Raw genomic sequence first — 13,784 nt, forward strand, 5'->3', positions numbered from 1 at the left:
GCATGCAAAACTAAGCACAAACTCAAGAAGCCTGGCTATGCAAAAATCGAATTAACCAAGCACATGTTTAGCTTTGCAGTGCATAAAGTGCTTTATTGAGTCAAAGTCTGAACCACAGTCCGTCAACATCAGTAAAAGATATTCTGAGGACTTTGGGTTTGACTCACAGAAAGCTATCTCTGTTCATCTTTTACCATGATAGACACACATGCTCTTGTAAATACTCAGCTACAGCTTACAGTAGCAATCCATAGGGTACTGTCCCATCTCAAGTATGTTTTCTTGACTGTCTCTATCCATATACTAGGTTTTGTGGAATATAGCTTGGTTCAGCATACCCCAATGCTGCAGAAGCTTTTTCCAGTGGGATGTACACATTCTGCAGTGTGGGAGTGACTTAACACCAAACAGATGCACAAGCAAGCATGGACTCATTTGAAAATTAGGCTCAGACACCATATAGTCACATATCCTTAATGCAGCTCATGGAGTTACAGACACATCGTATGCAATTGAAGCTAGTTAATAATAAGTAAAATCAACACCACCAAAGGTAATCAACATTTTATTTATAAACAGACATTTACTATAAAAGCTGTTGCATTTTAGACAAGTTTTCCTAATTTCCAGAGGCATTTTAGAATAAATAAAATAGAGGGAAGATTAGTGTAACTGGTATTCGACATTAGCCCCAGCTAGGACAGCAATCCTTGTCCTTGAAGGGACATGCAGATAAGGATGGCCTGCTTCTGGTTCACCAACCTTTAGGACATTCACCAAGAACTACAGATGTACTGCATCAACAACACTACATAGCAAGAGTAAGGAAAAATACACCATGGAAAATAGGGTTGTAAAATACAGATGGGTTATGACACCTGTTCAGGTTCTCCGAAGCAGTAAGAGGCTAAATGAATTCTGAAATATCTAAACCCCATTACATACATTGTATTTGCTTAGCAATAAGAAATCATTTTTTGCAACAAATATATTTACATTGTAGTTCAAATGCAGTAAAGTGTTTTGCTTTTTTTGTGCTCAAAGTTCCTAATAAGAAATGTATCATGATATTTATGTGTTTAAACTGGAAAAAGAAAAAAAAAAAGGAGAAGAAATCTTAGCCTGAATGAATTTGTCAGATACGACTTCAAAGGAAATACAAAATCAAACATAAGCAGTTGCCAAGTATAACTTAGAAAACTGTTTAGAATTATTCTGTGCTGGTGAAGAGATGTTTGTTAGGGGGAAAAATCATCATCTGAGAACGCTGCTTCATTTCACTTTACATACAGTCAACTTTGCTAAAACATGCATATATGAAACTAACTGATAGACACTGGGATCAATTTCTAAGCAGCTTCAGAGACCCAGTGGTGTGTCCGCAGTGTGATGCATACCCCCCACCCCTGTCCATGCATTTTAGCCCCAACCATGCTCCTAAGCCCTTGGGGCACTTACCCCTAACGTGAATGAGAAGCGGATCTAACCCGCATGACAACCAACCCTTTGATACGCCTGGGGATTTATTTGCACATCTAAACTCTATCACATGGGTGAAGCAGTGGTAGTGACTTAAACCAAACAGACACACAAGCATGCACAGCCTTGTTTAAAAATTAGGCCTAGACATCATATATTCACATATCCTTATTGCAGCTCATGGAGTTATACAGATCTACAAAGTCAGTTATAAAATCTGCTTCTTGAATTCCCATGTTAAGCATTATTTGTGGGAAAATGTTATGACGACCACATGCAAAGAGTAAGTATCCTGGTTATCAAAACCCTTTAACAGTAAATCATGCGGATGGTTGATCAAAATATTGGACATCACTGACGTTTCCAAAACCTTTGTCTGATTTTTTTTTTTTATTTAAAAATATTCCCCAGGTGAAGTCCATGAAGGACTCCAGCTTTTTGGATTTATTGCATCCATAAGTCATCACTGACTGTGTGCAACAGCTTTGCATTTTCTAAGGCACAATATTAAGGAAGTAACATGTCACTTTTCAGCAGATAGTCACAATGTCCTCCAAGGATAACATCATATATGGGTTTTCAATGACACGCAGTTTTGCATGGGTATGCAACTCACATGCAAGCAACTGTCTAGCATTTAAATACATAGTTGCTAGCTAGAGAACAACTCAAATGTATTGCTTCCCTAATAGCCGCTTCATTTTCATTTACCAACACATCAAAAGACAATGGATGTACATGTAGATAAAATACATCTCTATTAATTTAGTTTTATCAGTTTTAAGGCAGAATAAGTAGATTTGTTTTTCCATTTTAAGTTGATTATAACTGCACAAATGGGATATTTCCAATAACTGTTTACCAAAAAACGCTTAGATAATTTACAATTGCAACACACCCCTAACTTTGTCTGTGCATTGCAGACGAAATGACACAGCTCTGACCACTGTTTCAGTGAGCTGCTGGATCACTTTAGTAAGGAACTCTGCTTGATCAAAACACAAAAATGAAAATACAGGCAAATTAAGTCCTTTTCCCATACTGCTGCCAGCCTCCTCCCTGCCTGCCTTCCACACTCCTGGATTTTGCTGACTTTATCAAGGTAGTGTTTGTAGGAACACAGGCTCAAAGCTGTTCCGTTCTCTGCTCTGGAGGGCACCCAGACCACATGTGTTTCTCTGCATTAGGCTTCAACCAACCATAATGTTTGAAAGTGAATGACTAGATCTCAAACCAGCTCAGAGCATCAATAAGCATGTTACACACCAAAGACAGAAGCTTCACCATAGCATCAAACTGCAGTTCAGAGACTCGTAATTCAGCTGTGTCTGCCCACTTGGCCACCTCTCTCCCACATCACCTCTCATCAAGTTTAATAACACCATGGGCTGCTGAACTTAGTAAGAAGGATTGCTCCTAATGGGAATCTTGCCATCGTTAGTGGTATACAGTCTTTAGGTTTAATGAAGAAATCTTTATTTGAGAGAATATTAAGCTATAGTCATGAACATTACTTGAGGTACACAAAAAAATCCTATCACTAAAGGTGCAATAATTTATTTGTATAACGCCTACCCTCCACTGAAGGTAATATAAACACAAAATGCTTCAGAATTACAGGATGTATTATCAAACTAGTCTCTGTATAAAAAAAGATATAGCTTCAGTTATAACAGAGAAGTCGTGCTGTGATGTTTAGTTTTTCAAATTTATTGATTAGATATTATCTTAAAATTACTTCTCAGCTCAGTTGGCATATTCTGTAAAGGTTCTGTAAACTTAAACTTTTTAATTCCTAGGAAAATTAAAACAAAACAGCTTCATTGCATGTTTATTTTCTTATTATTTTCAAAAGAACAAGGTAACAGGCTGGAAATCATAAGCATACCTGAAAGGTGGGATTTTTTTAATAGGCTTTGCCTTCCCAAACACGGTCACACATATTTTGCAAATTTCTTAAGAAAGGGAAAACCCAATATATTGCATTTTAAAGAAGCAGGTGCAGCTTTTCTGTGAGTTTTACAAAATGAGATGAGAGCCATGATGTCCATGGATTCAAGCTCTTACAAGTGATTGTCTGGAGGCAGCCGACACATACGAGAACAGAGTTCCTTCTTGAAAGCTTTTTAGGACTGAAAGTCATGTCACAATGTAGTTGGCTGTCCAGCAGCTGGGTAAAACAAAACCAAAACAAGTCATTAGTTGACAATTTTTAATAAACATACATAGGCTTTTCCTCCTATGATCTCTACAATTAAAAAAAATTGCATCTGGAAACATATATAATTTGTGCCCTGCTTCTCTTTCTTCCTGTGGGGCTGGGGCACTAACTGCAAAGCAGAATTCAGCATTGCTCCAGTGGAAATATATTTTCCATGCCACATGGATGAATGCATTCTGCATGCATTTTTATTTCATTTTCCCCCCAAAGCACTTGGGTGTATACGTACTTTCAGGGTCTGCAGTGGCAAAATAGTAAAGCAAAGGACTGATGAGTCATCTTTAGCTATGCCTGATGTTTGTTACGTGGCAATTCAGAGCCCTTGTGTTATTTGGCCACACAGGGAATCTCATTGATTTACTTCTCGCCTTTGACTTTGGTGCTCAGAAATCAGGGTCTTCTGAGGCTTTGCCGTAGAGAAATAACCAATAAAACCCCATCCAAATTTATTTGAAGAACAGAAATATTTCAGACCTTGAACCACTATATAATCTTTAATGTTTTTCTCTTTTAAGGTTTTTGATAACTTATTTTGAAACAGAATCATCCACAGTTTCAAATAAGTTTCTGGCAGCCAAAACATTTAATGAACATGTGCCTAAGCATCTCAAAACAGTACTGATTAATTCCGGGTGGGTCAGAGACAGCACGCACTGCTGCACAGGTTTTCAGATGTAGCCATAGGGGCAGGAAGGCATGAGCTGTGCAGTCAAGCAACTGGTTTTACACTTAACATCAGACTTCCCAGAACTGAAAGGCATGACACCAACATTGCACCATTTTATTCTTCATTTCAGATGTGGAGTCCATCAAATTCTAGTTAAAAATGAGCAATTAACCATATTTGCAGTTCTACCAAAATCAGTCCCTTTGAAACAGTCAACAAGAGCCAGTGTAACTTAAATTTAGTTAACTCATATTTTGAGATTTTGCATGAGGAGCAAACAGAGCAGGAAAAGGCAATTTATGGGAAAGAAGACAAATCCTTGCCATTATTATTCTTCAGGAACCATACATTTCCTCAAAACCTATTTCCTCTGTCATGGACTTGGTTACCATCGTGCTAGGTATGTACAAATGCAAAACCTTACTGCATGAAGCACTATACACAGCTCTGTACTGCATTTTCCAGCACCGTTGCTATAGAAATGATGATGGAGGGGGTGATTTCTACAGTTTATAAGTTGATAAATAATTTATTTGAGCCTTCATCTATCCTTAAGAGACCTCAGTTTTTATTTAAGCAAAAAGGATTAGGAAGAAAAGGAAAATGTGACTTTTATCACCTTCCTCTTTTTTTTTTTGTGTAAAGATAGATGTGTAAACGTGCTTTTTACGGGTCAGGACCTCATCCAGATGAGGCAGGTTTATAGTATCAAGCCTGAAGGGGAAAAGCTATTTCTAAATGTGTCAGTTTAAAGAAATAATAATAAAAAGTTGCTAACATTTCTCAGCAGAAATAAAAAAAGGCCCAAACCAACCACCAAACAAACAGTTATACAACAGCACCCTCTAGCTCTGCTGACGGCGAAATAGCACTCTCCTGAAACAAAAAAAGTACCCATTCTTGCACTGGCAAAGTCAGGTAGGTACTTTTCCTACTCCTAGATTTCTACAGCCACTGCTTCTGAGGGAGAAGAGCAGAGGCAGTAAGTGAGGAGAGCTCTGTATCTCCACTTAGCAGGTAGGACTGTAGGCAGTGAATATACTGAACAGTTACAAGTAGCAGGAAGGCAGTGATTCCACAATCCAGATCCACAGGGCAACTTAAACGTGTTTGCGCCAATGCCCACAGCATAGGCAACAGGAGGAGCTGGAAGCCATTGTGCAGCAAGGAGATCATGACATAATCACCATCACAGAAATGTGATAGAATGGTTTGCGTGATTAGAGTGCTGCAATGGATGGCTACAGGCCCTCCAGAAGGGATAGGCAAGGAAAACCGGTGGTGGGGTTATGTTGCCACCCAAGCAGATACCCTGGTAGGAGTTTGTTCTAGACCACCTATCCAGGATGAAGCTACAGATGAAGTGTTCTTCAAACAACTGGGAGAAGTTTCATGGTCATTTGCCCTTTTTCTCGTGGGGGACTTCAGCTTACCAGGTGTCTGCTGGAAGTACAGTACAGCAGAGAAGAAACAATCCGTGAGGTTCTTGGAGGGTGTGGAAGATAACTTCCTAACCCAGCTGGTTAGTGAGCCAACTAGGGGAGATGCCTGGCTAGATTTGATGCTTGGAGGCCATCTTGAGCAAAGTCATCACCAAATGATTGAATTTTCAATCCTTAGAGAAGTCAGAAGAAGGTCAGGAAAACCTCCACCTTAGACTTCTGGAGGGCTGACTTTGGCCTGTTTAGGATGCTGGTTGGCAGAATTCCTTGGGAAACATTACTGAAAGACAAACGGCTCTGGAAAGGCTGGACACTCTTCAAGAATGAAATCCTTAAGGCACAGGAGCAGGCAGTCTCTATGTGCCAAAAATCAAACCGGCAGGGAGGAAGACCAGCCTAGCTGAACAGGGAGACAGTGCTTGAACTCAGGAAAAGAACAGAGCATTTACCACCTGTGGAAAAAGGGACTGTCACCCTATGCTGTTGTTAGGATATTGTTACAACATGTTGTTACAACAAGGATGTTGTTAGGTTATGTAGAGAGAAAGTTAGAAAGGTGAAGGCACAGCTGGAACTAAATTTAGCCACTGTCATAAAAGATAACAAAAAGTACTTTTACAAATACATCAGCAATAAAAGGAGGCCAAGCAGAACCTCAATCCTGTACCGGGTACTAGGAGAAACCTAATGACTGAGGCTGAGGAAAAGGCTGAGGTACTTAATGCTGCTTTTGCTTCAATCTTTAATAGCCACACCAGCCATGCTCAGGGTACTCAGTTCCCTGAGCTGGGTGTCAGACATGGGGAGCTGACTGAAGTCCCCATAATTCAGGAAGAAATGGTTAGCAACCTCCTGTTCCACTTGGACATACTCAAGTCTACAGGGCTGGATGGGTTACCCAAAAGTGCTGAAGGAGCTGGCAGAGGAGCTTGCTAAGACACTCTCCATCATTTCTCAGCAGTCCTGTTCTAGTAGGCAGGTCCTCGAGGACTGGAGGTTGGCCAGTGTGATGCCTCTCTACAGAAAGGGCAGGAAGAAAGACCCTGGAAATTAAAGGCCTGTCAGCCTGAGCTCAGTGCCAGAGAACATCATGGAGCAGATGATCCTAAGTGAGATCATAAAGCATGTGCGGGAAAATGGAAGCCCAGCAGCATGGGTTCATGAAATTCATGGGTTCTTCTACAGTAAGGTGACCCACCTGGTTAATGAGGGAGCGGCTGTGGACATTGTCTATTTGGATTTCAGTAAAGCATTTGACACTGTCTCCCACAGCATTCTCCTGGAGACACTGGCTGCTCATGGCTCATGGCCTGAATGGCTGTATTCTTCACTGGGTAGGAAACTGGCTGGATGGCAGAGCCCAAAGAGTGGTGATAAATGGTGTCACATCTAGTTGGCGACCGGTCACTAGTGGTGTTCTCAGGGCTCTGTTAGGGCCAGTGTTGTTTCACATCTTCATTGATGATCTGGATGAGGGGATTGAGTGTGCCCTCAGTAAATTTGCAGATGACACCAGGTTGGGCAGGAGTCTTGATCTGTTGAAGGATAGGGAGGCTCTGCAGAGGGGCCTGGACAGGCTGAATCAATGGGCTGTAGCCAATGGTATGAGGTACAACAAGGCAAAGTGCCGGGTCCTGCACTCGGGCCACAACAACCCCATGCAACGCTATAGGCTTGGAGAAGAGAGGCTGGAAAGCTGCTTGACTCAAAAGGACCTTGGGGTGCTGACTGATGGCCACTGAACATCAGCCAGCTTGTGCCCAGGCAGCCAAGAAGGCCAATGGCATCCTGGCCTGTATCAGCAATAGTGTGGCCAGCAGGGCCAGGGCAGTGATCATCCACGTGTACTGGGCACTGGTGAGGCTGCAACCTTGAATCCTGTGCTTAGTTCTGGGCCCCACACTACAAGACAGACATTGAGGTGCTAGAGCAGGTCCAGAGAAGGACAACAAAGTTGGTGAAGGGTCTGGAGCACAAGTCTAATGAGGAACAGCTGAGGGAACTGGGGCTGTTTAGCCTGGAGAAGAGAAGCCTCAGGGGTAACCTTATCACTTTCTACAACTACCTGAAAGGAGATTGTGGTTGGTCTCTTCTCCAAGTAACAAGTGATAGGACAAGAGGTGATGGCCTCAAGCTGTGCCAGGGGAGATTTAGATTGGATTTATTAAAAAATTCTTCATCAAAAGGGTGATCCGGCATTGGAACAGGCTGCCCAGGGAAGTTGTGGAACCACCATCCCTGGAAGTGTTCAAAAACTGTGTAGATGAGGACCTTAGCGACATGGTTTAGTGGGTGGTCTTGGCAGTCCTGGGGTAATGGTTTGACTTGATGATCTTAAAGGTCTTTTCCAAAGTAGTTGATTTGATGATTCTGATTCTATGACTCCTCCCATCTGTTTTTTTTTTCCTGCATTTTTACTCATTTCCACAGAGTAGAAGCAGCATGGGCACTGCCCATCTCATATCACTGATGACACTGGCGACATGCAGTATGTGTGCACAGTGTAGTTTATATCTATGCACAGAAACAGCTTTTAAGTCTATTATTGCTGAGCAGAGATCCTCTGGGCAAGATTTAATGGGCTAGGAAGTATTTTTTTTGATACAAGATGATGATTAAAATGGCACAGGAAGGTTCCCCTTACCATGATGAAACTATGCCTGAGTGGCAAAGCCAAGAGGAGACAAACCCATCAGTTAAAATCATGGCAACAGTACTGTTAAAGTTCATTGTCCTTCAGATAGGATTTGGTACTCACTTCTGGATCGGATATAACAATCATTGCAGTTAAGAAGACCATTTCTAATCCTGACATCTGTTCCACTTGCTGCATCTCCCAGCTGTCCCTTGCAAATGCCACACTGTCAATTGAAGAACAGAGAAAGTAAGAGAGATCATGCCCTACTGTTTGTCACAACTCTTTCCAAATTTTGACTTTTGTTCCAATAGTTCTTGGAACAGTAAAAAAACCCCTAAACCCCCAGAACCCAGCCCATACTCCTGGGGAGCACTGCACATCAGTTAAAGAGTTTTTGTAGAACCAGCAGTATTTAAGACTGGATTTCAGCAGTCTCCACTTACACAAAAGTCTACTGATTTTAAGGGACATCTGATTTTAACATTGCATTCTGGAGCCAGCCCATTCGTGATGGACAAATCTTAGAGAAGCCAGAGGTTTAGTTTGAGTAAATGTCTACAACCAAAAAAGGCTTCACAAATGTCCAGTACCAATTGGTCCAGAAATAATGGAAATGGTCACTTTCTGAGTTCCCTAGAGAACACTATCCTGAGTCATTTCTAGACTGAAATACTTAAGAACAGTCAAGAAGAATTCCTGATGAGAACTTTGGTGAAAGCCAGAATACATCACCCATTCCATAGTCAAAGCTTTACAACCATGGGTCAGATCAAAGGTAGCTTTGGGACTGACCATATTTTTTGAGGAAAAGAGAAAAACAAATTACAAGGTAATTTAAAAACCAGTGAGTACACAAGGGAAGTTATACTTCCCTCTGTGAGGAAGCTAAGTTTGCTTGATAAATGACATGTTTTAGTCCAATTAGTATGTCTGACAGCATAATAACACATTAGCTGCATTGCTTCCACTTCTCTAGAAACAAACACACACACACAAACACATAACAAACAAGCAAATCCTTTGGTCCTCTCATTTTCCATTTCACATCTGCACCCCTGAATATACTGTCTCTTCACACGGTGCATGACTTGAGATTTTTCTTAATAAAACAAGAAAGAGACATACCCTGAAGCACTGAATATGGAAATAAAGACCAAGTGTTTCAATAATCATGGCAGCTCCTTTTCCAAGAGGAAGCCCACAGGTAGAACAAAGCTTCTTTCCGCTGACAGACCTAGGAGACAAACACCACTTTAAGCAAACAGAACAGCAACTGCTGCTAAAATGTAGCCAAATGTTTGCAAAGGTTATGTAAAGGGAGAGGATGGGAGGAAGGAGCACTGTGGGGTTTCACATAAATATGCATTGACCCTTCAGCCATGGTGCTGAATCAGCCTGCGTATCTGCCTTGCAGACTAGCAAGCAGAGGTCTTAAAATGCTTGAATGCACAGCAGCTCAGACCCATTTCCCTCCCAGTCTGCTGTGCTAGATCAAGGAGATGCAAGTGTCTTAACAGAGGTCTGGAACCATGCCCATGGATTGTGTAGACCTAGTCAATGTCACAGCAATCAAAGCAGATATTCACACAAATTAACTGAGCCAGACTTTCAGCCTGGGATTTTTTCAATTTGTTTGCAGATGGGTTTGCTTACTTCAGCCAGAAGGCAGGGAGGCTGCTCTCGCACCCAAACAAGCTGGTGAAGTCAACAGCAGCAGAATCACTGCAGTAGCACAGAGCAGGCACCAGCCTCTTGCTACCTAATTTTATTCTATGCTGCTGCAGCTACATGCTTGTCAGTGTTACACCTACTTGGAGTAAAGCTGAAACTATACCTCCATCTGCAATGCAAAAATGCTTCAACTCTCTCCTTAAGCTCTTAAGTAAATCAGCTGTTTAATGACAGCTGTGTGAGAGATCAGGGCCCCAGGAATAACTGGTACCCTTCTTCATAATGGTTTTAATAGCAGTGCAGGTGTACGCTTCCGTGTTTCACTCTCTTCCGTTTCCACCTGTCTGCCAGCCTGCCAGAACTGATGTTTGCCTAGTGAGATGAACCTGAGACCAGAGGGATACCTTATGATTATGTGTAATCCATGCTTTTTTCAACCAGGGCTGAAACCCTCTGCATTGCTTCAATCTACCTTTGTTTTCACTTTTTCTCCACTATCGGAGTTATTATAAGAAGTTAGAGTCAAATGAAAGAATAAAGTGCTTTGGGAAATTTTTTAGAGAACTTTGCTGAAGTTGTATTGGAACAATGAATTACACCCCTCCATTGCTTCCAAAACTAAAATTCATTTCAGGAAAAGATCTTGGGAAAGGATCTTACATCAGAATACAGCTGCTAAATAATAAGAAGCAGCTACCACAACTAGCTACATGTAGCTAGAAATGATCTGAAATCCCACCAAACCTGCAGCTACAATTATCCAAACAGAAGAAATAGTTCACATAAAAAAATCCCAATAGTTCCATGTCATGGCATCAGAAGGAGGGCTTTGCCATGAAATGTGAGAAGAAATGTTACTTAAACTGAAAAAAAAATTGCTACATTTTGTGTTATATTACTTTATTTAATAAGCCAGCTGATGTTAATATACCCCAAATTGCCAGTGAGTCAATCAGGCTAGAGTTGACATTTATTTAGAGTTGGTACACATATCTCACTGAAAGCTGCACAGCTCGTTCCTTGAAAGAATCAAATCTCTAGGTGGAGATTAGGATGAATGTAGGCAAATTAAAAAACCAGCAAAAAGTATTTTAACTTTGGAAATTAAGGAAAGGATTTCTTTCTAAATCAGCAAGTGTTGAAATATGACAATGTCTAGAACATACCTTAATCCTAAGCATGTGACTATTTACAATGAAGACAACATCCTTTGGCTCAAGTGTGCTGAACTCATGCTTAACTGCTTACTTTGACTGGGGCTTATATTATCCCATTTCAATTACATTGAAATTTCAATGATCAAGCAGAGTCCTACAGCTGCTTTCTGAACTGTGTTATTTGAAAACATAACAATATTGCTGAGGCAGGCAAGAAATACAGGAGAGGGAGCTACATGTTTATTCCATGGACAGTTATGAATTGCAGCATTTAAAAGAATTAATAGTGCATCCACATAATACTAATGTGATTTACACTGCGGCAGTTCGGCAGTGACTACAAGATGTATTCAGTCTGCAAAATTCCTTATTGACCTTTTGTACCTGTTGGGTGACTGACTCAGAGCAGCAGGAGAGGAGGGAGATTGTGGCCCAGAACGGAAGTTCTCATGGTAGCCTGCCCTAAAATAGGGGAGAGAAGATGCATTACTACAGCCGCCGAACTATTAAAAACAAGTTTTGCATGAAGAAATTCTAGACAGTAGGTTTCAGGACTCCCAGCTCTAAAGATTTTATCTGAGGAAAAAAGGTATATATTTGCTGTGCATTGCTATTTTGGTACAATGTAAAACAGCTTACATTTTCTGGTTCTGAGTCTTGGTCTGCTTGCTATTGCTCAGTCAGGTAACTCACAAGGCAATCAGCCATGTGCAGACTCCTACCCACCTATCAACCCAACATTGCTACCACCATGGTGAAGGAGGGTTAAGCCAGGGCACACCTTGCACTCTCTGTTGGCCAGGGGATGTGCTCAGAAGCACACTGGTAGAGCAGATGAAGGTTTATTGGTGGAAGGTCTGTCCCCTTTAGTGAGTAAAAAGGAAGCTATGAGTACCAAAAAGTGGTTTATTACTATTTGTATCTATTTTACCCTGCAAGAATTTGTTGAGAAAACTATGCATATTTTTTGTTATCAGAAATCATAGGATTGATTAAACATCTCACTGCTTAAAGCTATTTACAGATTAAATAACAATTTTCTCAAACATGCAGTTAGTTACAAGAAATAGGTAATCAAATCTCAAGCTACATCAGTTTTGACTGGATACAAGCTTCACAGAGGTAACACATTTTGCAGACTGTGTTCATATATATCCTAGAGAAAACAGATGCTCCTTTCTCACTACATAGACATACTTTCTGCAAACATTAGGCAAGCAAAACCATTGTTTACTGAAAGAACTGGTGTTACCTTTTAGTAATGTTTACTGAAAACCACAGGCAACGCATCAGAGAAGGAAAGAACCTCACCAAAATTTGCAGTAGAAAGAAAATATTAATCTCTATGTACCTTCTTCTTAAAGAACTAGAAAACAGCAATCAATGTGTGTTTAGAAGCTGGGGAATGAAGCTCTTGGATACCAACTTCAAAGAGGCAGACTTCACTTGACATTCCCACCCTGGTATTTAGCCACTTCCTAGCTGTAAATGTTTGTCTTGGACACTTAAAATAAATGAATAACACAAACAGTTATGCAGATGATTGTTTAAAGAGCTAAGGAGAAAGAAGGCAGGGAGTAGCAAGTGTGGGTTGTGGTCCCTCAGGAAACCAGTTACTGGGATACCTGTAATGAGGAACAAAGTGGCTAAGCATTAGCAGTCTTGGTGGGAAAGCCAGGAATCAAAGTCATCTTCACACTGCAGGACTACCCATGAAAATTAACTGATAAAGAATGCTGAGTTTGAATATAAGGGAGCACAGAGCAGGCAGAACATCTCAGTCTCTGCAACAACCTTTATTTTGTGTTCTCACCTCTTCATTTCCCCTGCAGAGCTCGGCTGTTGTCCCGCACTCTGGCCCAAGAATGATCTCTGCCGAATGTCATCTGCACGATGCAGGGACTGCTTTGTCAGCAACTGCTGATTCCAGGAGTTATCTATAATGGGAGGTGGGGAAATCTTAATACTTGAGACTATATACTTTTCTCAATACTTACAGACATCACACCATAAAGGAGACGAGATATACTGTTACTTACAAATAAATTCTCAGAAACCCCACACAAAGTCAGAGACAGGCTTTGCTGCTCCAGAAAACCTCTATGAAACAGCATCCCCTTGCACCACCTTCACAACATGACCTACCCTTCTGCTGAATCTCAGTTTTGGAAGGGGGAAAAGGAGAGGTCAAACATCTGTCCACGAATAGCACTTGGGAAAATAAAGTATTTCTGTTGTAGGAAGGAACCACCAGAGAGACTGAAAGTTCAGTGATGCCTGGGAATCTAAACTTATCAGTAGCAAGAATTAAGATGAACACGGTGTAGTCACTACTGTCCATGAGCCTACTGACAAACGGCAATTCCCTTGCAATTTCCTCTGCGTTTCAGATGGTTGTGCAAGGCTCAGTGACAATAACAGGCTCCCAGCAGCATGCAATGATCTGTGTCATGCCCAGGCAGCCAACCATCCCATCTTTGGGATGGAGCACAACGCCTGGATCCTTTCA

General features: G+C 41.2%; 1 protein-coding gene across 11 annotated transcripts in view; it reads right to left on the bottom strand.

Moving 5' to 3' along the window:
- Positions 1-549: 549 nt before the first annotated feature.
- The window catches only part of LIMCH1 (LIM and calponin homology domains 1), a 182,299-nt gene continuing 169,064 nt past the window's right edge, over positions 550-13,784 (bottom strand). For 8 of the 11 annotated variants that reach the window (XM_065698278.1, XM_065698271.1, XM_065698263.1 and 5 more), the window contains 5 exons: positions 13,089-13,212; positions 11,651-11,737; positions 9,573-9,681; positions 8,568-8,670; positions 550-3,649 (listed from right to left, as the gene is read on the bottom strand). In XM_065698278.1, coding sequence (XP_065554350.1) covers positions 3,624-3,649; positions 8,568-8,670; positions 9,573-9,681; positions 11,651-11,737; positions 13,089-13,212 — 449 coding nt within the window. In that variant the 3' untranslated portion in view covers positions 550-3,623. The remainder of the gene's footprint in view (positions 3,650-8,567; positions 8,671-9,572; positions 9,682-11,650; positions 11,738-13,088; positions 13,213-13,784) is intronic. The other 3 variants (XM_065698296.1, XM_065698286.1, XM_065698216.1) reach the window with 1 other exon arrangement.

The sequence above is a fragment of the Lathamus discolor genome, chromosome 1 (assembly GCF_037157495.1).
Source record: "Lathamus discolor isolate bLatDis1 chromosome 1, bLatDis1.hap1, whole genome shotgun sequence".
NCBI classification, from domain to species: Eukaryota; Metazoa; Chordata; class Aves; order Psittaciformes; family Psittacidae; genus Lathamus; species Lathamus discolor.